This window comes from Lampetra fluviatilis, chromosome 65 (assembly GCF_964198595.1).
Source record: "Lampetra fluviatilis chromosome 65, kcLamFluv1.1, whole genome shotgun sequence".
NCBI lineage: Eukaryota > Metazoa > Chordata > Hyperoartia > Petromyzontiformes > Petromyzontidae > Lampetra > Lampetra fluviatilis.
Window position 1 is genome coordinate 1,972,004 of NC_136339.1, and position 27,714 is coordinate 1,999,717.

At 53.0% G+C, this 27,714-nt stretch overlaps 1 protein-coding gene across 1 annotated transcript in view; it reads left to right on the forward strand.

Annotated features, from left to right (window-relative positions):
• Positions 1-853: 853 nt before the first annotated feature.
• Positions 854-27,714, forward strand: part of NCSTN (nicastrin) — a 31,135-nt gene continuing 4,274 nt past the window's right edge. The window contains exons 1-15 of the mRNA XM_078882470.1: positions 854-949; positions 4,439-4,543; positions 5,737-5,860; positions 8,557-8,690; positions 9,069-9,205; positions 9,807-9,957; positions 12,568-12,677; positions 13,253-13,408; positions 13,960-14,064; positions 14,996-15,073; positions 16,705-16,862; positions 17,440-17,542; positions 17,978-18,076; positions 24,738-24,825; positions 27,244-27,407. Of these exons, the coding sequence (XP_078738596.1) occupies positions 901-949; positions 4,439-4,543; positions 5,737-5,860; positions 8,557-8,690; positions 9,069-9,205; positions 9,807-9,957; positions 12,568-12,677; positions 13,253-13,408; positions 13,960-14,064; positions 14,996-15,073; positions 16,705-16,862; positions 17,440-17,542; positions 17,978-18,076; positions 24,738-24,825; positions 27,244-27,407 (1,761 nt within the window). The 5' untranslated portion in view covers positions 854-900. The remainder of the gene's footprint in view (positions 950-4,438; positions 4,544-5,736; positions 5,861-8,556; positions 8,691-9,068; positions 9,206-9,806; positions 9,958-12,567; positions 12,678-13,252; positions 13,409-13,959; positions 14,065-14,995; positions 15,074-16,704; positions 16,863-17,439; positions 17,543-17,977; positions 18,077-24,737; positions 24,826-27,243; positions 27,408-27,714) is intronic.

Consider the following 27,714-nt stretch of genomic DNA (forward strand, 5'->3'; position numbering starts at 1 on the left):
CTCTGCCCCCCCCCCTCAAAATAACACGTTTCTTCGGAGTGGGCAGGTAGGAACTTGGTTGGACAGCGCATTCGTGCACGACAGACAGACAAATAATCCCTGGTGGGGAGTGTGGAACCTGTTGTTCCTACCTGTGTACAAGATAACTTGACTTGAGGTAGCCAGGCAGACAGCCAGGTAGCCAGCCCCCTTAACTATCGGCCCCTCACCCTTGCTTAAGCACCTCCCCTTACCCCCCTCCCTTAGGCCCCTCCCCTGACCACCCCCCATATCCTTAGGCCCCTCCCCTGACCCTCCTCCCTTAGGCACCTCCCCTCTCCGTACCCGGCAGTAGGTCTCCACCAATCAAAGAGCTGTTTGTAAGGTCTCCACCAATCAAAGAGCTGTGTGTATTATATATTTATTTATTCACGACAAACAGACAGACAGACAGCTAAAAAATAATCCCTGGTGGGCAGTGTGGAACATTGTTCCTCCCTGTAAAACATGCTTCAAATCGCTTTAAACTATTGTCATTGTAGTGCGTATTTAATGTGGCGCTGCACTCTGATGTTGTAGGAGAAAACATTTATTAAAACGTCTATTTAATTAAGTATTGGAGGGGGGGTTGGTGGAGGGGTGGTGGAGGGGGTGGAGGGGGGGGGTGGTGGAGGGGGTGGAGGGGGGGGTGGAGGGGGGGGTGGAGGGGAGGGGGTGGAGGGGGTGGGGAGGGGGTGGAGGGGGGGGTGGTGGAGGGGTGAAGGGGCGGGGTGGTGGGGGGGGTGAAGGGGCGGGGTGGTGGGGGGTGAAGGGGCGGGGTGGTGGGGGGGGTGAAGGGGAGGGGGGGTGGAGGGGCGGGTTTCCTGTCTCCTCCTACATCACTTCCGGCCCGCACGGCAAACCCGGAAGAGACTCCCCGTCATGGCTGCCTGGTGGTTGTCGCTGCTTCCGCTGCTGCTGCTGCTGGCGGGTGAGGGAGCAAGGCAGTGGCCGCGTGTCTCTTGAGACCCTCTCTCCCCTCTCTCTCGTTGTCTCTCCCACACCCCGTGTCTCTCAGGCTTCCCCTGTTGTCCATTACCGTGTGTCGACCCACACGGTTTCTCCCCCCCCCCCCCCGTGTTATTGCACGGGTTTGCAGCTCCATGCCGGCGTGCAGCGTCTTGTTTGTTTGTGTTTCTCCCTCGTCACGGGACTTCGTGGGGTGAACGTTGAGATGTATAACGGGCACGGGGTGCATACTCTTTGGTTGTTTCGGTAAAGTCACGTGGGTTAAAAACAAAGTGAATTAAATCACGACGTTTCGGGCGCAACACAAGCAAAGGGGCTATATAGGTAAGAGAGGGGGGGCTCCCCCCCCCGTCTCTTACCTATATGGCCTCTTGTTGCAGCAGCCCCTTTTGCCCACTTCAGCAATTGTTTCTTGCTGTGGTTGTCCCACCTGATGACGGACGCTTGTGTTGCGCCCGAAACGTCGTGATTTAATTTAATTGGTTTTATTTTCTACCCACGTGACTTTACCGAAAGAACCAAAGAGAATGGATCCCTGCCGTCACGAAAACTTCAAATCAAGATTGTGCACGGGGTGACCAATGAGGTCTGAATTGGTCTGTAATAGATAGGGCACTGATCAGGAATTGACAGATCTATAGTGGTGAGTGTAGTGGTGATTGTCTATTGTGTTTCCCCTTGTGATGGCACTCTGTAGGATAAACTTGAGATTTCTAAGTGCAAGGAGTGACCAATACGGTCTGAATTGGTCTGTAATACGACAGGGCATTGATAAGGGTTTGACAGGTTTGTGTATCTCCCCCCCTGGTGGCGAGATGTGAACTACCTCGCCTGGTACACGGAAGGTCGTGGGTTCGATGCCACGGCCCGGCCCACTACCCAGCCCAGCCGCATCCATTCCATTAGCAACCCTCCTCCCTCCCTGCCTTAGCCCCCAATCGTAACGAGTCTCACCAAGGGCGGTTTGTCACACGATGCGACGCAAGGAAGCACGGAAGACACGGGGAGACGCGGTGAGAGCCAGGGAAAAGGCCCGCGAGACATGTGGGGAGACAGGCGATAGGACAGCAGGACACGGTGATGGTAAGACACGGGGAGAAGGGAGACGCTGGATGCTTGGGTGATGCACGGCGAGAGACGGTGAGACACGGGAGATAAGGGGGAACAGTCATTAAGACACGGCGAGACTTGGGGGAGACAGGGCGCTCGGACAGCGAGACACGGTGAGACACGGGACACAGACACGGTGATAGACATCAAAATACGTGTAAGCCACGGTCAGACACAGGGAGACGGGGGATGCAGGAAAAGACTTGGTGATGTGCAGTGATAGACGGTGAGGCAGTGAGAGGCCACACTATTTCAGTTTCATGTATTTGGTATAGCCCTGTGAGCCATTCGGCTCTTAAATCGGGCGCAACCGCAACAAACAAAAACATGAACAAGAAAACATCTTAAAGTGACTATGCGCAAACAGAAAAATCCAGAAAAAAACAGCAAAAGTCTTCCAGAAAAAGCACCGTATATCAACGCTGTGTGCAAAAATCCCAGTGGGATGCAAGTCAAACAATAACAACCATAAGACAATTTAGATTAAAGTTATCAGTCTGAGCTATGTAGCTCCTTTTCAGAAGCGACCTGGCCACACATGATGGCTCAGCGAAGTGGCTTTTCATCATCGTGTGGAAATGTATAGCAGCAGGCAAACACTCCCAAACCCGTGACCTTGATTCTAAATGTGGAGGGGAAATACTGGAGGAACCGGAGAAAACGCGACCACAGGGAAAGGGACATGCAAACTACAACTATACAGCAGGTGTCAGGGTCAGGATCGAACCCACGACCTGCATACCAGGCGAGGGAGTTAACATCTAGCAAATTCGGTGCCCTCCCCCCAACTCATATCAGCCTTTCCCCTCCAGTGCCATTGTTTGACGGCACGCCGCAGTGTTTCGCGTTTGACACCACGTGGAGGGGAGAGGTTAATTGTACAAGTTGGCAGAGTGTGTGTGGAGCGCGGGGCCGCCGGGTGCCTCTTCTGTCCGGCATCCCAGTTAACCCGGAGCATCTGCGGGTCTGTCTCATGACCTCCCGGTAAGACTAGGCTCTAAGAAAAGCTGTCTCGGGTGTGGACCAATCAATTTCAAGGACAGTGCATACATTATCAGAGTTGTGTTTTTTGTTTACATTCCGACCGCAGGTATTGTGGTCAATGCAAACATGACTCCTTGTAAAAAAGGTGTCAGTTTTCTTGCCAGATAAAAGGGTAGAAAACCTATTATCATATTTTGCTACTGGCAAAGGAGGTTCCAATGATGTTACAGTAATCAAGTCGAGGAAGTATGGTGGCTTTTATCAGTTCCAAATGGAACATAGGGGGGAGGCAATGGTTGTGTTGATACAGAAAACCAATATTGAATTTTGTCTTTTTACCAATATAATCAATGTGATCTTGAAAATTCAGTTTTGAATCAAAGATGACCCCAAGATACTTATATATCTTGACTTGCTCTATTAGACAAAAAAACACGTCTTGCCCGTCATTGAAACGGCTGTACGCCGTATAGACGGCGTATAGACCTGAAAACTCAATTTCCCTGTGCAAGCATACGGGGTAAACCGCATGGGTTGACAGATATGTAATTGGCACGTTTGTAACGAGTTGGCCACGTTTTGCTTATGTAACAAACCTTTATTGTTCCTGATGACGACCGCTTGTGTTGCGATCGAAACGTCGTGATATTTGTATTATTTTTTTATTCACTTTATTTCTTTTTTTTAATAGTTATAATTTTTTATTTCTATCTACATGACTTTACCGAAAGAACCATATAATATAAACCTTTACTAATTGGCCGTGCCCGGGTGGTGGCGGGTTTAACGACACATTTATATTCACGCTATCCGGCCCAAGAACAAACCTCTATTGTGGATCTTTAAGGACTCCATTGGCGGCCTTTGAAATATTGTGTTTTTTCACCGAATGCGAAAAATATGAACCTCCCTGTTATTTTGGTTGCCGACCCCTGACCATGGAAGCCCAGTTTACCCTGCGCAGGGGTCCGACAACGTACGCTCCGGAGCGGCCCCAGCGGCTCTTCAAGGGACCGCTCCGTGACATTTTTAAAAGCAGCGTCACCGTCCCGTATTCACGGTGCATTGCAGCTCTTGAAATATATAGGGTATTTTAGTGTTTTACCGAATTCGAAAACAAAAATGTGGCTCTTCCTGTTATTTTTTGTTTGCCGTGCCAGTGCCCTAGGTCGACTCGGCCTAAAATGAGTACCTGGTGCGATGTGTAAACGTGAGCACGAGGGAGATGGAGGCGGCCTGGCACGGTGCTTGCCGCCCCCTTGTGCGCTTTTGCCGCGGCCTGCATAGGCGCTGCCCGCTAACGGCACTTTCCCCAACAGCCTGCTAAGGATACACTTGGGGATGTTTGTCTTCGCAGCATGGGCGCACGGGAACTCTGTGGAGCAGAAGATTTACGTGGAGCTGAAGGACACGGCGGCGTGCGTGAGGCTCATGAACGGCACTCACCAGATCGGCTGCCAGTGTGAGTCCTGGGCCCAGCCCATTGTGTGTGTTTGTCTCTTAATGTGTGTATGTTAATGTGTGTGTGTGGGGAGCGGTAGTGTAGCGGTTAGCGCGCTGCGCTATGAACCCGGCGCCACGAGTTCGATTCTCGCATACGGCCAACACCAGTGACGATTATCTGAACCGGTCCTGGGCCTCCCCTAGGTCGACTTCGCTTCAAATGAGTACCTGGTGCGATGTGTAAACATCGCCACTTGGCAGACAAAGGCGGCCGGGCGTGATGTTGGCCACCCACCCCCTTCGTGTGCCGTGCCGGCCTTCATAGGTGCTCACTAACAGCACTCAGACTATACAAGAGATCTTTGTCTTTGTGTGTGTGTATATATATGTGTGTGTGTGAACGAATGCGTGTGTGAGTGTGCGGGTGCGGAGGCACAGTGGTTAGCACACTGCGCTACGAACCCGGCGGCCCAAGTTAAATTCCTGCTCACAGCCAACAGTCACTGATATCTAAACCGATCCTGGGCCTCCCCTAGGTTGAATCAGCCTCAACAAATGAGTGCCTGGTGCGGTGTGTAGTAAACATCGGCACTGGGGAGACAAAGGTGGCTCGGCGGACGATGCAGTAGTGGCCACACCACCCCTTTCACTGGTGTGCCGTGCCGGCCCTGATTATAACAGGTGCTACTCGCTAACAGCTACTTTCCCCAGTAGTCTATTAACCTCTGCCGTTCCGAGGTATCTGCAAGTTGCAGGGTGGTGGGTCGTCCCGTTCACCGCCGAATCTTGGAACGCACAAACGGTTCGGCGTTCGTGTCTGTTTAGAGAGAAGAGGCCTCGTAGTAGTAGTAGTGGCTGAGCCGCTGTTTTTAAAAACGCCGTTACTCACATCGCGGAGAACCACAGCGGCACGGCCGCCGCCACTCCACAATAGCCGGCGCCAAACTGGTGCCACACGCGCCCCCCCCACCCCGCACAGCCTTGTGGGAGCCTCGGTACCGATGAAGTTATTTGATTTCAGTTTTTCTTCCGGTTCCGTTTCGATGAGACACGCGGTACGCACGTGTACGTCCCAAGAAAAACTGATGATGTACAAGTCCGTCATCGGAACACGAAGGTGTTAATTTGACAGGTGCTGCTCATGAACATCACTTGCTTGGACGGTCTTTTAAAGGTTGTGGGGGTTGTGGGGATTATCTTTGTCATTGTCAGCGTCTGTGGGCGGTGACACGGGCGTGCTGCACCTGGTGTCGGGCGCGGAAGACCTGGCGTGGGTTCTGAAGGACGGACCCCACTCGCCCTACATGGCTCTGCTGGACAACTACATGTTCTCCAGGTTCGCTGTCCTTCCCGTTCGCTCGCTCGTTGTCATCATCGCAGCATCGCCCCCTTGTCGTCGCGTCTCGGAAGCTAAAACCAAGCAGGGTTGAGCCTGGACAGCGTGACGGGAAGAGGGAAAGAAGATGGAAAGGGAACTGATCGATGATTTGGTGGGACGCTGCTAAACAGTTGGAACTGACGCCATGAAAGAGACAAGGGAGAATGGAAAGCTTCTGTCAGGGGCGTCAACCTTCAAGTCTAAAGGATGACAACAACAACGCCAACAACTTTGTATGTTGAACTTCTTTCGCACCATACGTAGCCAACCACGCTAATTGGACGTACGGGGAGGACAACAAACGCAACACAAGAAGAAGTTCTAAAGAAATGACTTTGTCAATCTAGATCAGGGGTGGGGAACCTTTTTTCTGCCAAGGGCCATTTGGATATTTATAACATCATTCGCGGGCCACACAATTATCAACTTAAAAATTTGCCTGTTATATTTGGTCAAACATTTAATTAACTCACCCCTAATGTGATGGCTGGAACTGCTTCTTTTTGGCGAGGTGTGTGACGTTAGCTGGTATTGATGATGTTGCGATGAAAAAAGCTCCTAGATTTATTGAATTTCGAGTCCCGCCTGCGCTTGCCTTGGCAGGGCCAGACCAAATGATTTTGCGGGCCTTGTACGGCCCGCGGGCCGGACGTTCCCCACCCCTGATCTAGATGATAATTTAAAAGCGCATAGCTGCAGTGGCTTCCTAATATTGCAAGAAGAGCATTCCAGACGGCCGCAGAAGCGCATCTGAATTAAGCTTTTTTTGATTTTACCAGGTAGCCCACTGAGCTCTATAGCTTTTTTTCAGAAGTGACCTGGCCACAAATGATAGCTCAACGAAGTGTCTTATCATCGTCATCATGTGGACATTTATAACAGTAGCCAAAAACTCTAAACGCATGTCTCTAAATGTGGAGTGAAAACTGGAGGACCCGGAGAAAAATCCAAACGCCACTGGGAGAGAGACACACAATCTCTAAATATTTGGGAGTCAGGGTTGGGGTTGAACCCACGATTTCCTGTATACCAGGCGAGAGAGTTAACATCTCCCCATCGTGGCACTCCCTTGGAGAGGAGGGAGTGGCTGGGATGCGAGGTTGGAGGATTAGGGGCAACGCCATGGATGGCTTTGAAGGGGAGGATAAAGGATCCTGTACATGAATCCGTGTGTGCGTCTCTGTAGATTTTTAATGTAACAGCTCCAGACATGCCACTGTAGAGGCTTTTTTTTTCCTTGCGCACACAAAACTACGACTCGGTAGCACAGGAGATAACGCAGACTGTCTAGCGACGACGCCTGCCTAGATAGCCGGTTGACTATCCAGCGATGACGACAGAGATGACAGCCAGGACCCCGATCCCCCACGACAGCCCAGAACCCCGCTTGTTTATTCCCCCAGCTTGGCCATGCCCTGCGCCTGGCCACGCCCCTCTTCTCGAACTCTCTCGCGGGTTCTAGGAGCTTCCAGATAGATCCCCTCTGACCCTTAGCCTAGTTATCCCCCCTTGTGGTTGCTCGTCCTGTACACTGTCTTCTGTTGTTCCTATACTGTTCCCACCCCCGTAATTACCACTTGTGGCCCCTAGTGGGCGCACTCTCTACGTGTTGTAGAGTGAAGGAGGACGCGGAGGCAGGCTTGAGGTCAGGGCTCGCGTTGAAGGTTTATTAGGGTTAATAAGGAGGGGTAGACACTTCACCAGGGATCCGGGGGTCCTTCCACAGTGACCCTGTACTCTGTCTGTTCCTAGCCCCGCTAGCTGCCGGCTCTCTCCAGACTCTCTACCCTACCCCTGGTTCCTGCCTCAACCGTCTACCGTCCCGGGCTTCTACAGTGACCCCGTATTTCTCACCGGGTCGTCTCTAAGCATCTCCCCACGACATTACGTCACTGCCCCGGAAGGCGCGCATGATGTCACTTCCTGTGACATCACTGCCCCGGAAGGCGCGCATGACGTCACTTCCTGTGATGTCATCGCCCCGGAAGGCGCGCATGACGTCACTTCCTGTGACGTCATTGTCCCGGAAGGTGCGCATGACGTCACTTCCTGTGACGTCATCGCATAGGAAGGCGCGCATGGCCTGATGTCCCTGTACTACTCCTCTACATATTTATAAAGGTGGGGAGCGGGACTGCTCCTGAGCTTCTCCTTGGTCGACTCAGCCTTCAATGAGTACCTGGTGCGGTCTCTGATTCATTGCCACTGGGGAGACAAAGGAGGCCGGCTGGGCGTGGTGCTGGCCACCCACCCCGTCGTGTGTCGTAGGCGCTACTCGCTAACAGCACTTGCACCAACAGTCCTTTACTGTCTTTGTGTGTATCTCTGGAGGAGGCTCGTGAAGGATGCTACTGGGGAGTTGGAGGCAGTCGCCCTCCAATAACAGCAGAGTGCAGAGGAGTGACGCTCAAAACAACGAGCGGAGGGCCAGGCGGCTTAAACACAGCAAGTTGGCATGGGAGGGGGCACAGTCGGTGTGCATCTGCCAGTCGTCTCGGTTCATCAACCCACGGCACCTGGGTCTGTCCTGTGACCTTCTGCCATTAGTGAGCCTTCGTCACTTCACGTGGCCTCGGATTGCACCTGGCCTGGCACAAGCACCGTGGTGACGTCGCCGCTATAAGTTGGGATCTTTGTGATCTCCGTGTCCGCAGGGAGACCATGATGCAGCTGAAGGTGGCGCGTGGCCGTGTGGCCGGCGTCGTGGTGATGCTGCACCAGCAGGAGGTGCCGCCCATGGCTCCCGTCAACTTCTCCCACGACCTCTCCTGCCCCAACGACAAATTCGGTGAGGAGTTGGTGGGGGGGTGGAGGTCTTACGTCAGCAGTGTGCCAGTCACGATCGCCATATGTCAGCGATGTGCCAGTGTCTGTGTCTCTATAGGAGTGTACAGGGATTCTGTGTCTCCCTGTGTCTCCCTGTGTCTCTGTAGGACTGTACAGGGACTCTGTGTTTCCCTGTGTCTCTGTGTCCGTAGGAGTGTCTCTGTGTCTCTGTGTCTCTAGGAGTGTCTCTGTGTCTCTGTCTCCCTGTGTCTCTAGGAGTGTACATGGACTGTGTCTCTGTGTCTCTGTGTCTCTGTGTCTCTGTGTCTCTGTGTCTCCGTGTCTCTGTAGAAGTGTACAGGGATTCTTTGTCTCTGTGTCTCTGTGTCTCCCTGTGTAGGAGTGTATGAGGACACGGATTACGCCCACTGCCGCCGCGCCGTGTGGAACCCGTCCGGTTCCGGCCTGGCTCTCGAGGACTTTGGCTTCCCGGTCTTCTTGCTGCGCGACGCCAACGAGACCAGCGCCGTCCTGCAGGTGTCCGCAACGCACGGCCCTCCACCCCCCCACCCCGGAGGATTCTGACCACCACCACCACCACCCCACCACCACCCCACCACCACCACCCCCACCACCACCCCACCACCACCACCACCCCACCACCACCCCACCACCACACCACCACCACCGGTTGCGGCGGCGCACTCTGCACGTCGCCTGTAATCCCCCTCGCGCTGTGGGGGCGGCGAGGGTTGGCAGATCACGCAAATGTCGTGGAAACCTCCCTTCTCGCCCGTGGGCGGTGGGCGTTGAGGAGGAGTCTCTCCCTCCCGCCCCCCCCCCGTAACCCCCCTGGCTCGCCAGGAGAAGTCGTCGTGCTCCAAGTGTGCGTGGACTAATCTCACGCGTCACCTACGGCTCCTGTTGATCCCCTTCTCTCCCCGTGTCCTCCCCCCCCATGTGGTTCCGCACTCATTCTCATGCGCGTCTCCACGTGCCTGCCCCACCGTCTACTCCTATTCCTCCTCCCCGGGTCTCCCGTCTCGTCCCCGGGTCTCACCGCTCCTTCTCCCCCCCCCGCCCCCCCCTCACCTCCCCTCTCTTCCCGATGCCCCCCCCCTCCCCTACCCCGCCCCAGTGCGTGAGGGATCACAATGTGCCAATCAACGCGACGTCGAAGGTGGTGGAGTACCCTCTGTGCGCGATTCAGCTCAAGTCTCACATGCACGGGGTGCGCGACACCGTGACCTGCATGCGCCGCTCTAATCTCTTCAACAACCTCAACCCTGGTGGGCGACGCGAGTGGAGCGAGCGGATAGAGCGAGTGGAATGAGGGACCCATGGGCTTACTTAGAAACCAACGCACTCACTTAGAGACCCATAGACTTGTTTAGAGACCCATAGACTCATGATGTAGAGACTAACATAGTCACGTAGATACCCCGAGACTCTAGTACAAATGTAGACACATAGAGACCCATAGACTATCATAGAGACCCATAGACTATCATAGAGACCCATAGACTATCATAGAGACCCATAGACTATCATAGAGACCCATAGACTATCATAGAGACCCATAGACTATCATAGAGACCCATAGACTATCATAGAGACCCATAGACTATCATAGAGACCCATAGACTATCATATAGACCCATAGACTATCATAGAGACCCATAGACTATCATAGAGACCCATAGACTATCATAGAGACCCATAGACTATCATAGAGACCCATAGACTATCATAGAGACCCATAGACTATCATAGAGACCCATAGACTTGTTTAGAGACCCATAGACTCATGATGTAGAGACTAACATAGTCACGTAGATACCACGAGACTCTAGTACAAATGTAGACACATAGCGACCTATAGACTCATTTAGAGACCCATAGACTTATCATAAAGACCCGTAGACTAATGTTCAGATTCACAGACACACACAGAGACCCATCGACTCATGTCTAGACTTACAGAGTCACCGAAAGATGCATAGACTCATGTACAGACCCACAGATTCACATGAAGATCCATATACTCATTTAGAGACCCACAGACTCGCATGGAGATGCACAGACTCGTGTACAAATGTACAGACTCAAATGGAGACTCGTAGACTTATGTCAATGCTAACAGTTACCGGGAGATGCAGAGACACGTTTACAGATGCACAGTCTCACATGGAGACCCGTAGACTCGTGCAGACACCCACAGACTCGCAGAGACGCATAGACTCATGTACAATTGTACAAACACACATAGAGATCCAGAGACTCATTTAGAAACCCACGGACTCGCATAGTGACCCATAGACTCACATAGTGACCCATAGACTCGTGTACAATTGTACAGACTCGCATAGAGATCCAGAGACTCGTTTAGAAACCCACCGACTCGCATAGTGACCCATAGACTCATGTACAACTTTACAGACTTGTATAGAGACCCAAAGACTCATTTAGAGATGCGCGGACTCATATAGTGACTCATAGACTCATGTACAACTTTACAGACTTGCATAGAGACCCAAAGACTCATTTAGAGACCCACGGAATCACATAGTGACCCCCATAGACTTATGTGCAAATGTACAGACTCATAGACTCATTTAGAGACCCACGGACTCGCATATAGACCCAGAGACTCATTTTGAGACCCACGGACTCACATAGTGACCAATAAAACTCATGTACAGATGCATAGACTCACATTGAGACCCATAGACTCATATAGAGACCCACGGACTCGCATAGAGACCCAGAGACTAATTTAGAGACCCACGGACTCGCATAGAGACCGACAGACTCGCATAGACCCACAGTTTCACACCATCCGTGAGTGATCCACCGACCCTCGTTGCTGCTGCTGCTGCTGCTGCGCTGGATCACAGCTGCCACGTGCAGCAGCGTAGCCACCACAGATGCCGCCCATGGGATGATGGCCCCCGCACCTCCGATTGACACAACGGCAACGGAAAGTGAGAGCCCTTCCAAGTTGTGACGTCTACCTTGGAGATGGAGCGATGGGTCATGAGCTTCTGTGGCTTGAGCGAGATTGAGCGTGGCATCGCAGGGCCGTTGAGAAGACGCTCATGGCGTGGGAATGAAGTGATTGGGCAGTTGATGGAATGTGGATGATGCACGTGTGTGTGTTGAACTTCTTTCACGCCATACGTAGCCAAACCACGGGGAAGGACAACAGACTAAACACAAAAAGCAGTTCTAAGGAAGTTGGTTTTCAATTTCGTTTCGTGGTGTAATGTAATGGATAGCAATGTAGTGTAGTGTATGTTGAACTTATTTTGCACCGTACGTGGCAAACCATACTAATCAATGGTACGGGGAAAGGACAACAAACTAAATACGAAAAGCAGTTCTTAGGAAGTGAGTTTTCAATCGAGATGATTCCAATGTGCGTAGCGCCAGTGGCTTTCTAATATCGGAAGGAAGAGCATTCCAGACGGCCGCAGAAGCACACCTGAAAGCACGAGATGCGATACGTTGATGTTGCTTATGATAATGCTGATGATGCTTGTGGTAGTGATGATGATTATGATGCTGCTGATGATGATGATGATGATGCTGCTGCTGATGATTCTGATGATGATTCTGCTGCTGATGATGATGATTCTGCTGCTGATGATGATGATTCTGCTGCTGATGATAATGATTCTGCTGCTGCTGATGAAGATGCTGATGAAGATGCTGCTGATGCTTGTGGTGGTGGTGATGATGAAGATGCTGCTGCTGATGATGATGAAGATGCTGCTGCTGATGAAGATGCTGCTGATGCTTGTGGTGCTGATGATGATGAAGATGCTGATGATGCTTGTGGTGGTGGTGATGATAATGCTGCTGATGAAGATGCTGCTGATGTTTTGTGTGGCGTGTAGAGTTGGTGTGTGATTCACTGGGCGACTATAACGTGCTGGGGGTTCTGCAACCGATCAACCAATCGATGAAGGGCAAACCGGACAAGGATATCATCATAGCAGCTGCACGGGTGAGATGCGGCACCCCAATATACACACCGCTATGTTTACACACCACTACAAAGACATGAATCCATTATAGCCATCAACAGACTGTTGGGGCAAGGGCTGTTAGTGAGTAGCAGCACCTATGAAGGGCGGCACAGCACACGAGGGGGTGGGTGGCCAGCACCACGCCTGGCCACCTTTGTCTCCCCAGTGCTAGCGATGTTCACTACACACCGCTATGTTTACACCCTACTACACACACCGCTATGTTTACACACTACTACACACCGCTATGTTTACACTACTACTACACACACCGCTATGTTTACACACTACTGCACACCGCTATGTTTACACTACTACTACACACACCGCTATGTTTACACACTACTACACACCGCTATGTTTACACTACTACTACACACACCGCTATGTTTACACACTACTACACACACCGCTACACCAGGTACTCAGTTGAGGCTCGGGGAGGCCCAAGGACCGATTCAGATAATCATCGCTGGTGCTACACCACGTGCTACACTCACTGCTGCACCCGCACTCGACGCTCACCGCCTGTGGACCTCGTGCTGGTGTGCAGCTGGACAGCCGCTCGTTCTTCTGGAACGTGACGTCGGGCGCCGACAGCGCCGCCTCCGGCTTCGTCACGCTGCTGGCGGCCGCGGAGGCCCTCGCCGCGCTGGGCAACGCGTCGCGCTCACTGCCACGCAACGTCCTGTTCCTGTTCCTGCAGGGGGTGCGGCACCACCACCACCATCATCACCACCACACACACACAGCCACATCGCCACCATCATCACCACCACACGCACACAGTCACATCGCCACCACCGCCACAACCACACGCACACAGTCACATCACCACTGTCACCACCACCGCCACAACCACACGCACACAGTCACATCACCACTGTCACCACCACCGCCGCAACCACACGCACACTCCACCACCGCCGTCACCATCACCTCAACCACACGCACACTCCGTCGTCGTCACCGCCGCCGCCACCACACGCACACAGTCACATCGCCACCGTCATCACCACACGCACACAATCACATCACCACCGCTGTCACCACTGTCATCGCAACAACGCGCACAGTCGCACCGCCGCTGTCGTCACCGCAACCGCACGATATACACACGGTCTGTGCGTGTGTGTGTTTCGGTGTGTGTGTATTTCCGTGTGTGTGTGTTTCGGTGTGTGTGTGTCGACGTGTGGAGTGGCTGTTGTGACCACGTGCCCCCCCTTCCGCCCCCCCCCCCCGCCCCCCTACCGTGTACAGGAGGCGTTTGATTACATTGGCAGCTCGCGTTTTGTGTACGACATCATGCGCAACAAGTCGTTCCTGTCCCTGGACAGCATCCACTCCTTCCTCGAGATCAGCCAGGTGCAGCAGACTCCCACACGCAGCAGACGAAGGTCCCACACGCAGCAGGCGAAGGTCCCACGTGCAGCCTCCGGCAGGCTGTGTGGGTTATCAACGTGCGGCGATTCGTAGCGAATTCTCTAAACGCAACGTTTAACGACATCGCAGCGATACGCTTCAGGCAGGCCGCCATCGTTTCAATGGGTAGCAAGTGGTAGTAGTGGTGGTAGTTGTTGACGTGGTTGTTGTTGCGGTTGACGTGGTGGTTGTGGTTGACGTGGTTATGGTGGTGGTTGTTGTTGTGGTTGTTGTTGTTAACGTGGTTGTTGCGGTTGACGTGGTGGTTGTGGTTGACGTGGTTATGGTGGTGGTTGTTGTTGTGGTTGTTGTTGTGGTTGTTGTTGACGTGGTTGTTGTGGTTATGGTTGTTGTGGTTGTTGTGGTTGTTGTTGACGTGGTTTTTGTGGTTATGATGGTTCTGGTTGTTGTGGTGGTTGTTGACGTGGTTGTTGTGGTTATGGTGGTTATGATGGTTGTGGTTGTTGTGGTGGTTGTTGACGTGGTTGTTGTGGTTATGGTGGTTATGATGCTTTTGGTTGTTGTGGTGGTTGTTGACGTGGTTGTTGTGGTGGTTGTTGACGTGGTAGTTGTGGCTGTGGTGGTTGTTGACGTGGTTGTTGTGGTGGTAGTTGATGTGGTTGTTGTAGTGGTTGTGGTTGTTGACGTGCTTGTTTTGGTTGTGGTGGTTGTTGACGTGGTTGTTGTGGTGGTTGTTGACGTGGTTGTTGTGGTTGACGTGGTAGTTGTGGCTGTGGTGGTTGTTGACGTGGTTGTTTTGGTTATGGTGGTTGTTGACGTGGTTGTTGTGGTGGTTGTTGACGTGGTTGTTGTGGTGGTTGTGGTGGTTGTTGTGGTGGTTGTTGACGTGGTTGTGGTGGTTGTGGTTGTCTAGGTGGGGCTGCGTGACGGAGCCACGGTGTGGGCGCACAGCGACCCCATCTCTCGGCAGGTTCCCCAAGTCAACGAATCCGTACGAGCAACTCACCACTCACTCACTCACCACTCACTCATTCACCACTCACTCATTCACCACTCACTCACTCACCACTCACTCATTCATCACTCACCACTCACTCACTCACTACTCACTACTCTCACCACTCACTCAACACTCACTCACTCACTCGCCAATCACTCACTCACTCACTCGCCACTCACTCACCACTCGCTCACTCACTCACCACTCATTCACCCACCCACTCACCACTCACTCTCACCACTCACTCACTACTCTCACCACTCTCACCACTCACTCAACACTCACCACTCACTCACCTCTCACTCTCACCACTCACTCACTCACCACTTACTCTCACCACTCTCACCACTCATTCACCACTAACCACTCGCTCACCACTCACTCTCACCACTCGCTCTCACCACTCGCTCTCACCACTCGCTCTCACCACTCGCTCTCACCACTCGCTCACTACTGTCACCACTCACTCAACAATCGCTCAACACTCACTCACCACTAACCGCTCGCTCACCATTCACTTACTCGCCACTCATTCACTCACTCGCCACTCACTCTCACCACTCACTCTCACCACTCACTCATCATTCACTCACCACTCATCCACACTCACCATTCACTCTCATCACTCACTCACCACTCGCTCACTCACCACGTGCCCATTTGCTCATTCGCTCACTCTCACACCACTCGCCAATCACTCACCACTCACTCACCACTCGTTCACTCAACCGCTCGCTCACCACTCACTCTCACCACTAATTTTCTCTTAACACTCACTCACCACTCGCTCACTCACCACTCACTCACTTCATCACTCACACCAATCACTCACTCTCACCACTCACTCTCACCTCTCACTCTCACCACTCACTCACGACTCACTCACCACTTACTCACTCACCACTCACTCGCACCAATCACTCACCACTCACTCACTCTCACCACTCACTCTCACCACTCACGCGCACCACTGACTCACATCACTCACGCATACTCACTCACACTCACTCACACTCTCTCTTGCCACTCCTTCACTCACTCACACCCCAGGTGCCATGGGTGGACTGACTGAGATGACTGGCAGATGCAACACCTGTGCCAGGCTAGGTGCAGGAGGTTACAGTACAGACCCAAGTGCCATGGGTGGACTGACTGAGATGGCTGGCAGATGCAACACCTGTGCCAGGCTAGGTGCAGGAGGTTACAGTACAGACCCAGGTGCCATGGGTTGACTGACTGAGATGACTGGCTGATGCACCACCTGTGCCACCCACTGTGTCAACTTGCTGCATTTTAGCCGCCTGGCACTCTGCTCGTTGTTGTGAGCGTCGCTCCTTCGCCCTCCGTTGTTGTTGGATGGGCGACTGTCCCAGTGTCGCGTCCTTCACGAGCCTCCTCCACAGAGGCCGATGTTGTTGATGTTGTCGTTGTTGATGTTATCGATGATGTTGATGTTATCGTCGATGTTGATGTTATCGTCGATGTTGATGGGATCGATGTTGATGTTATCGTTGATGATGATGACGTTGCTGTTATCGTTAATGATGACGTTATCAAAGTTGATGTTTTCGTTGACGACGTTGATGTTGATGACGTCGATGTTGGCGTTGTTGTGGCTGTAGGTGTGGTCCATGGTGGAGGCCCTGCGAGCGGGCGGCCTCACCGTGGCGACCCCTGACCCCGAGCAGCCGCTGCCGCCCTCGTCGCTGCAGCGCTTCCTGCGGCACAGGAACCTGAGCGGGGTGGTGCTGGCAGAGCACCGCACCGCCTTCCACAACCAGTACGCACCACAACAATACCACCACCACACCACCACCACACCACCACTACACCACCACCACCACACCACTAGTAGCACCGCACAGCCTTCCACAACCAGTACGCACCACACCGACACCACCACCACTACACCACCACCACTACACTACTAGTAGCACCAACACCACCACCACCACCACACTACCAGTAGCACCGTCACCACCACCACTACCACACTGCTAGTAGTACCGCACCGTCACCACCATACTACTACTACACTACTGCTACTACTGAACTGCTACTACTACGCCACATCTCCTACACTACTCCCACTGCTAAAAGCAGTGTGTGTGTGTATTGTTACACGTGTGTCATCTGTGCGGCATGTGCGTGTGTATCACCCGTGTGTTCTTGCGCGTGTGTGTGTCGTTTGCACGTGTGTGTGTGTCTCGTTTGCGCGTGTGTGTGTGTGTGTCGTTTGCGCGTGTGTGTGTGTGTCGTTTGCGCGCGCGTGGCATGCGTGCGTGCCGCGCATCACGCGTGTGTTGTGTTTGTGTCACGTGTGGTGCGTGTGTCACGTGTGTCACGTGTGCGTGCAGGTACTACCACAGCGTGTACGATGTGGCGCCCAACATCAAGCTGAGCTTCCCAGAGGGGCTCACGCCAGAGGAGGAGCTCACCTACCCCAGCGACATCGCCAAGGTGAGACACGCGTGGACAACCGAGGGACACAGTTACGGGTGGACAGGGGTGGGACACGGGGATGTGGGGGTGGGACACGGGGACGGAGGAGAGACACGGGGATGTGGGGGTGGGACACGGGGACGGGGGTGGGACAAGGGAGAGACAGAGACACGGGACTAAGGGAGACACGGGACTAAGGGAGACACGGGGACAGAGGAGAGACACGGGGACAGAGGAGAGACACGGGGTCAGGGGAGAGACACGGGGTCAGGGGAGAGACACGGGGATGTGGGAGAGAGACGGGGACGTGGGAGAGATCTCCGCGGTTGGGGGAGATTCAGACGTGTGACGGGGATGGCCGTGCCGGCCTTCTTAGGTGCCACTCGCTAACAGCACTTGCCCCAACAGTCTGCTGAAGGCTACATGGGTGATCTTTTTCTTTGTGTGCTCTAGAACCTGACGGAGCTGGCCACAGGCGTGGCGAGGGCGCTGTACCTGCAAGCAGGCGGAGACAACGAGACAATGATGGACATTCAGGCCAACACCACCACTGTGTGTACATACGCACGCACACACACACAGTCAACATACACACACACAGTCATCATACACACACACAGTCATCATACACACACAGTCAACACACATACACACACACAGTCAACACATACACACACACAGTCATCATACATACACACAGTCAACACACACACAGTGAACACACACAGTCAACATACACACACACAATCATCATACATACACACAGTCAACATACACACACAGTGAACACACACACAGTCAACATACACACACAGTCAACATACACACACACAGTCAACATACACACAGTGAACACACACACACACAGTCAACATACACACAGTCAACATACACACACAGTCAACGCACACACACACAGTCAACATATACATACACACAGTCAACACATACATACACACAGTCAACACATACACACACACAGTCAACACATGCATACACACAGTCAACACATGCACACACACAGTCAACACATACACACACACAGTCAACACATACACACACACAGTCAACACATACACACACACAGTCAACACATACACACACACAGTCAACACATACACACACACAGTCAACACATACATACACACAGTCATCATACACACGCAGTCATCATACACACGCAGTCAACATACACACACGCAGTCAACATACACACACACGCAGTCAACACACACACACACACGCAGTCAACACACACACACACGCAGTCAACACACACACGCAGTCAACATACACACACACGCAGTCAACATACACACACACGCAGTCAACATACACACACACACGCAGTCAACATACACACACACGCAGTCAACATACACACACACGCAGTCAACATACACACACATGCAGTCAACATACACACACACACAGTCAACACACACACAGTCAACACACACACAGTCAACACACACACAGTCAACACACACACACACACAGTCCCATGTACATACACACAGTCAATATACACACACAGTCAACACACACACACAGTCAACACACACACAGTCAACACACACACAGTCAACATACACACACACACAAAGTCAGCATACACACATTTACGTAATATTCACTGGTGGTGGCCATGAGCAGAAATCAAACTCATATCGCCGGGTTTGTAGTGCAGCGCGGTAATTGCTACAGTACCGCTCCCCACACACACACATCTATAGACACACACACACAACAACCGCCATTCGCCACTAAGTGGCGGTGACGTCACCACGACGCTTGTGCCAGGCCATGTGCACCCTGAGGCCACGTGAAGTGTCGAACGCCCGCTGGCAGGAGGTCACGGGGCAGACCCAGGTGCCACGGGTCGACTGACCGAGATGACCGAGACGACTGGCTGATGCACCACCTGTGCCCCCTACTGTGCCAACTTGCTGTGCTTTAGCCACCCGGCGCTCCGCTCGTTGTTGTGAGCGTCGCTCCTCCGCCCTCCGTTGTTGTTGGAGGGCGACTGCCTCCAACTGCCCAGTAGCGTCCTTCACGAGCCTCCTCCACTGAGGCCGATATTGACACCGCTGGTACCAGTCATCGGCAAGTCCACTCAGCTCCACGTCCTCCTGTACCACATCACTCCATCTCTTCTCTAGCCCGTGCCGCGCCCGTTTAGCCCCCTCGATCCGGCCGAACAAAAGCTGTTTAGGCATGCGGTGGCTGGGCATGCGGGCTACATGACCCAGCCAACGCAGCCTTGCCTGCCGGAGGAGCTCACTGATGGGACTTTGCCCAGATCTTTCAAGGACTTGTGAGCTCCTCACACAATCCAGCCTGGTTAAACCCAGGATGGATCGTAGGCAGGCCAGCCTAAATGTTTCCAACCGGCGAAGATGCTCCACTAGGGGGGTCCACGTTTCGCAAGCGTAGAGAAGGGAGGGAATGACCGTGGCCGAGAAGACCTGAAGCTTCGTGCGGAGCGACAGACCAGGTAGCTTCCACACAGCGTTACGCAACCGACGAAAAGATATTGCCGCTCGACTGATTCGGAGTGAGACCTCTGCTGATAAACTGGAGCCGGTCATAAGCACACTGCCCAGGTATGGGAAACTCTCCACTCTCTCCACAACTGCCCCATCACCGATTGGGAGTTGTGGGGGTGGAGTGCCCGATGGTACAAAATACCCAGGCAGGTGCTTAGTTTTGGTGGGGCTGATGGTAAGGCCCCACCTCTTAGTGGCACGCTCCAGTCTCAGCAGCAGCGTCTCCAACTCCTCTTCTGAATGAGCAGCTATTACCAAATCATCGGCATACATAACGTGGTTGACCAATAGGGAGCCATCCCTTGATCGCACCCGGGCGTCGATCAGCCTCCCATTATATCTGTACCAAATGGTAATTCCCCCGGTACAGCTATTGAAGGCTTCACGAACTACGCAGTCGAAATAGATGTTAAATAATGTGGGAGCCAGAGGACATCCCTGTCGCACCCCAAGGTGTACAGGGAAAGGCTCCGACTCCCGGCCACGTAGTTTTACCCGGGCCCGCTCACCATCATGAAGGTCCTTAATGATCGTGAGCAGAGGGTCAGGGACTCCGAACGCACGAAGAACAACCCAGAGCCCAGTCCGACTGATGGTATCATAGGCCTTGACCAGGTCAATAAAGCAGAGATGTAGGTCTTTTTGGAATTCCCTACACCTCTGCTGTAGCAGACGGACAGAAAATATGGCATCTGTGCAGGACCGCCCTTTCCTGAAACCGCATTGGGGCTCCGCAAGCCTCTCCTCAGCGTGCCTAGCAAGGCGATGTTGAATAATCCTTGCCAGGACCTTACCCGGCACACTGAGGAGTGAGATGCCCCTGTAGTTGTTACAGTCGGTACGGTCCCCCTTCTTAAAGAGGTGGACCACCAGGGCATCCTTCCAGTCCTGCGGAACCCGTCCAGTGGTCCATACTGTTGTTATGATGTCATATAGGGCAGTCTGTGCACAAACGCCACCCTCCCTCAGCATTTCGCTTGGGAGATCATCTCTGCCCGGTGCCTTCCCTGGTCTCAGACTCCGGATCGCCCTCAGTACTTCCTCAACAGCTGGTACCTCAGCCAGCCACTCACAGGGGGTGACCTCTTCCAATATTTGAGGCACCGCAGCCTCAGCAGGGTTATCCCCACTTTGTGCCATGATGTTTTCCTGGCGGAGAGATTTTCCCTCCCCCAGGACCTCACAGAAATGCTCAGCAAATCTGCAAACCAGTTCCTGGGGGTCGGAGATTGGATCACCGTTTTTTCCTCTAATGATGGTAATAGGTGTGGCGCTGTAGGTTACTTTTTTTGATGGAGTTAAATAGTGATTTGTGATCGCGGGCCACTGAGGCAGACTCCATCTCCTCAGCAACCCGCGACCACCACCCATCCTTACAGCGCCTTACGGCTCTCCGAACCTCCGAGCGAAGGCTGCGGTAAACCTCCTCATTCTCTGACGTGCGATGCTGTAGGCGATGAGAGTGGGCCTGTCGCTTTTTCTCAATTAACCTGAACACCTCCTCCGTCAGCCAGGGTTCCCGGGGAGGTCTGGACCGCGTACCCAAAGCAGCCATTGCAGCTGCATGAGTCACAGTCTTAAACCTCGCCCATTTACCCTCGACATCAGGTGGAGTGGGGGACGATGCCAACCCCAGCTGCAAGCGATGATGAAATTCTCGCTTGCAACTTTCATCAGCTAACTTAGACCAGGCCACTTTTGGTTGGAATGGGATCCTGGGTGTACACCCACCACCGGAGTGGAAGAATGGCAGGCGCATCTTACAGATGACTAGTCGATGGTCAGAGGGCAGATCAGCTCCACGGTAGGTCCTGGTGTCAAGGACATGGGCTCGCATCCGCTGGTCCGTCACTATGTAGTCCAGCAGATGTTCTTGCTTGGACCCGGCATGCATCCATGATGTTGTGTGGATGCGCCGATGCCGGAAGAGCGTGTTGGTAATTACAAGCCCATGGGCTGCACAAAAATCTAGCAGCCTCCTACCGTTATTATTGAGCTGATCTGGCCCATGCCTTCCAATCACTCCAGACCAGGTGCCAGCATCATGACCAACTCGGGCATTGAAGTCACCCAACAAGATGACTCTGTCCCGAGTGGCCACTTTAGCCAGCACCTGTGACAGGAGGTCATAGAAAGCGTCCGACTCATCGGCTTTGCCTGCATCCCTCCACGGATGTTCGTCTTCGGTGGGGGCATAAGTAACCACGACCACCACTCCTCGCCTCTGGTTGATGGGAAGGCGAGCCCAAAGTATCCTGGGGCTTACAGCTTCCCACACCTCACCGCCACGCTCCCACGCCCCCTTCATTCTTTTGTTCAGAAGAAGAGCCACACCCTGTTGTTTGGCAGTCTCCTGCCCCGAGTAGAGGACTGTCCACCCCTCATAGTGGCAGGAGCCAGAACCGGTCCACCGGACCTCCTGTAGACACACACACACATCTATAGACACACACACACACATCTATAGACACACACACATTTATAGACACACACACATCTATAGACACACACACACATCTATAGACACACCCACATCTATAGACACACACACACATCTATAGATACACACACATCTATACACACACACACATTTATAGACACACCCACATCTATAGACACACACACACATCTATAGACACACACACACACGTACATTTCATTCTCAGCGGTGGTAATGTGAATGAGTGCCTGGTGCTGTGCATAAGCATTAGCAGCACTGGGGAGACAAAGACGGCTGCGTGGTATGTATGCAAGTTGAACTTCTAATATTGGAAGATAGAGCGTTCCAGGCGGCCGCAGAAGCGCATCTGAAAGCACGCGATGTAGTTGCCGCTGCTGTTGCTGCGAGGATGACGGGAGTTCACGTGATGGTTCATGCTCCTCGACGAGGTTGGCAAGCTGTTGTGGTTAATTTGTGGAAAGCACTTTGTGTGTGGTGAGTGCGACCTTGTAATGGTTTGGTTCGAAAGAAGTTCATCACACGTACGTACAGTAGCGTCCTTCATGAACCTTCTAAACAGAGGCCGATCTTGACAGGAGGTCTTGGGACAGACCCAGCAGGTGCCATGGGTTGGCTGACTGAGACGACCGGTAGAGGCACTAGTTGTACCCCCACTGTGTTAACTTGCTGCATTTTAGCCGACCGGCGCTCCGCTCGTTGTTGTGAGCGTCGCTTCTCTGCCCTCCATTGTTGCTGCAGGGCAACTGCCTCCAAATGCCCAGCAGTGTCCTTCACGAACCTCCTCCGCTGGTACCGGTCATCGGCAAGTCCACTCAGATACCTTCCAACCCATGCCGCGCCCGTTTAGCCCTCTCTGTCCAGCCAAACAGAAGCTGCTTGTGCATGCTGTTAGCTGAGCATGCCGGGATACCCAAGCACACCAACAACAACAACTGCCATTCGCCACTAAGTGGCGGTGACGTCACCATGACGCTTGTGCCAGGCCATGTGCACCTTGAGGCCACGTGAAGTGTCGAACACCCGCTGGCAGGAGGTCACGGGGCAGACCCAGGTGCCATGGGTCGACTGACTGAGATGACTGAGATGACTGGCTGATGCACCACCTGTGCCCCCTACTGTACCAACTTGCTGTGCTTTTGCCACCCGGCGCTCCGCTCGTTGTGAGCGTCGCTCCTCCGCTCTCTGTTGTTGTTGGAGGGCGACTGCCTCCAACTGTCCAGTAGCGTCCTTCACGAGCCTCCTCAACTGAGGCCGATCTTGACTCCGCTGGTACCAGTCATCGGCAAGTCCACTCAGCTCCACGTCCTCCTGTACCATATCACTCCATCTCTTCTCTAGCCCATGCCGCGCCCGTTTAGCCCCCTCGATCCGGCCGAACAAAAGCTGTTTAGGAATGCGGTGGCTGGGCATGCGGGCTACATGACCCAGCCAACGCAGCCTTGCCTGCCGGAGAAGCTCACCGATGGGACTTTGCCCAGATCTTTCACATGCACACAAACCCACGCAAGCACATGGGTGTGTATGTATGTCGAACTTATTTCGCACCGTACGTAGCCAACCGTGCTAATCGGAGGTGTGCACGCTACGGGAGCGTCGTGGTTAGCCCACCGAGTTGTGAGCCTGGCAACTTCCGTTTGATTCTAACTCCTCACGGCCAACATCGGTGGCAATTCTTTTCACCTGGCCTAGGCCTCCCCGAGGTGGACTTGGGCTTCACATAAAATGCCTGGTGCGGGGTGTGAATAAACGTCGCCGCTGGGGATACAAAGGCGGCGTGGTGCTGGTCACCCCCCACCTCTTCCGTGTGCCGTGCCGGCCTCCATGGGTGCTACTCGCTAACAGCACTTGCACCTACAGTATGTGCAGGTTACGCGGGGGAGGGGGATGATGTCTTTGTGTGCTTGCGTAGGGAGCGGTTAGCGCACCGGGCTTCAAACCCAACGACCCGAGTACGATTCCCGCTCACGGCCAACACCAGTGACGATTATCTGAACCGATCCCGGGCTTCTCCTAGGTCGACTCGACCTCAACTGCGTACCTGGTGCGATGCGTAAAAATCGCCACTTGGGGAGACGAAGGCTGCCCGGGCGTGGTGCTGTCTAATCCACCCCCTCGTGCGCGACAGTGCCGGCCTCCATCGGTGCTGCTCGCTACGAACAGCACTTGCCCCAACAGTCTGTGAACCTTTGTCTTTGTCTTGTAGGTGGCGCGTCTTCTCTACACGCTGCTCGTTCGGGCCAACAACTCGTGGCTGCGCAGCATCATGGACAAGGAGAACAAGGGCATTCTGGGTAATCGTCACTCCCTACTGCCCCCCCCTCCCCAACCACTTCCTCTGCGCGCGAGCAGATGCAGGGGAATGGTTCTGTAGGAACGGCTTTTTGTGTGTTTAGTTTCTTGTCCTTCCCCCGCACCTCCAATTGGCACATGGTTGGCTACGTATGGTGTGAAATAAGTTGTACATAAACTACACCACTATGCACTACACTACTATGCACTACACTACTATACACTACACTATACACTACTTTTCACTACACTACTATACTTTACACTATATACTACACTATACACTACACAACTATACACTACACTACATCAAATTGAAAACTAATTTTTTTAGAACTTCTTTTTCTGTTTAGTTTATTGTCCTTCCCCCACACCTCCGATTAGCGTGGTTCGCTACGTACAGTGCGAAAGAAGTTCAACATACACACCCCACAGCCGAATTTAGTCTCCCCAGTGCTGCTAATGTTTGTACACAGCACCAGGCACTCATTTAAGGTTAAGTTGACCTAGGGGAGGCCCAGGAACCGTTCGCATTGCCACCGCTGATGTTAGCCGTTGTAGAGAATGAAATGTGTGTGTGTGTGTCTTATCGATGTGTGTGTGTCTATCGATGTGTGCGTGTGTGTCTATCGATGTGTGTGTGTGTGTGTCTATCGATGTGCGTGTGGGGAGTGGTAGTGGTAGCGGTTTGCGCGCTGTGCTACGAACCCGGCGACCCAAGTTCGATTCCCGCTCATGGCCAACACCAGTGACGATTATCTGAACCGGTCCTGGGCCTCCCCTAGTTCGACTCGGCCTCAAATGAGTACCTGGTGCGGTGTGTAGTAAACATCACCACTGGGGAGACAAAGGCGGCCGGGCATGGTGCTGGCCACCCACCCCCTCGTGTGCGGTGCTGGTCTTCATAGGTGCTCGCTAACAGCAGGGGGCGGCTTTGTGTATATCTGTGTATATCGGCGTATATATGTGTGTGTGTATATCAGCGTATATGTGTGTGTGTATATCGGCATGTGTGTGTATCTGCGTGTGCGTGCGTGCCTGTATTTCTTTATGTATATATCTGCGTGTGTATAACTGTGTGTGTGTATATATATCGGCATGTGTATCTGTGTGTGGATTTGTGTGCGTGTATATATATCTGCGTGTGTATTTCGGCGGGTGCGTGCGTGTATATCTGCGTGTGTGTATCTGCGTGTGTGTATCTGCACGTGTATACTGTGTGTATCTGCGTGTGTGTATCTGCGCGTGTATACTGTGTGTATCTGCGTGTGTGTATCTGCGCCTGTATACTGTGTGTGTGTATCTGCGTGTGTGTGTCTGCGCGTGTATACTGTGTGTGTATCTGCGCGTGTATACTGTGTGTGTATCTGCGTGTGTGTGTATATCTGTGTGTGTGTATCTGCGCGTGTTTACTGTGTGTATATCTGCGTGTGTGTATCTGCGTGTATACTGTGTGTGTATCTGTGTGTGTATCTGCGTGTGTGTATCTGCGCGTGTATACTGTGTGTGTATCTGTGTGTGTATCTGCGTGTGTGTATCTGCGCGTGTATACTGTGTGTGTATCTGCGTGTGTGTATCTGCGCGTGTATACTGTGTGTGTATCTGCGTGTGTGTATCTGCGCGTGTATACTGTGTGTGTATCTGCGTGTGTGTATCTGCGCGTGTATACTGTGTGTGTATCTGCGTGTGTGTATCTGCGCGTGTATACTGTGTGTGTATCTGCGTGTGTGTATCTGCGTGTGTGTATCTGCGTGTGTGTATCTGTGTGTGTGTATCTGCGTGTGTGTATCTGCGTGTGTGTATCTGTGTGTGTGTATCTGCGTGTGTGTATCTGCGTGTGTGTATCTGCGCGTGTGTATCTGTGTGTGTATCTGCGTGTGTGTATACTGTGTGTGTATCTGCGTGTGTGTATCTGCGCGTGTGTATCTGTGCGTGTGTATCTGCGCGTGTGTATCTGCGCGTGTGTATCTGCGTGTGTGTATCTGCGCGTGTGTATACTGTGTGTGTATCTGCGTGTGTGTATACTGTGTGTGTATCTGCGTGTGTGTATACTGTGTGTGTATCTGCGTGTGTGTATCTGCGCGTGTGTGTTTGCGTGTGTGTATCTGCGCGTGTGTATCTGCGTGTGTGTATCTGCGCGTGTATACTGTGTGTATCTGCGTGTGTGTATACTGTGTGTATCTGCGTGTGTGTATACTGTGTGTATCTGCGTGTGTGTATACTGTGTGTATCTGCGTGTGTGTATCTGCGTGTGTGTATCTGCGCGTGTATCTGCGCATGTATACTGTGTGTATCTGCGTGTGTGTATCTGCGCGTGTATACTGTGTGTATCTGCGTGTGTGTATCTGCGCGTGTATACTGTGTGTATCTGCGTGTGTGTATACCGGCGCGTGCGTGCGTGTGTGCGTGCGTGTGCCCAGGCCGCCACGCGCTCAGCTTCTACGTGGGCGTGAGCGACAACTGGAGTCACAACGACATCACGCAGGTGGTGCTCCACGCGCTCGCCAACCTCACGGGCACCGCGGTGCCCCTCAACGAGACGGCTTGCCGCGACCCCAAGAAGCACGGCGTCGCCGACGAGGAGGTGACCGCACGACAACAACAACAACTACGACGACGATGACATCACAGCAGCGCCACCACCACACAGACAACAGTCCCCCCCCGCCCGGCGTAGCCTTCCGCAGGCCGCTGGGGTCAAGTGCTGTTAGTGAGGAGCACCTGCGACGGCAAAACTCTGAAACCCGTGAACAGTTTCGATTTAAAGCTTTCGTGACTGCAGGGATTCATATTCTTGGTTCTTTCTGTAAAGCCATCCGGCTACCATGAGAGATTCGTTCATGAGGCTATCCACATATACAAACACAGAGACAATTTCAACCGAGAAGATG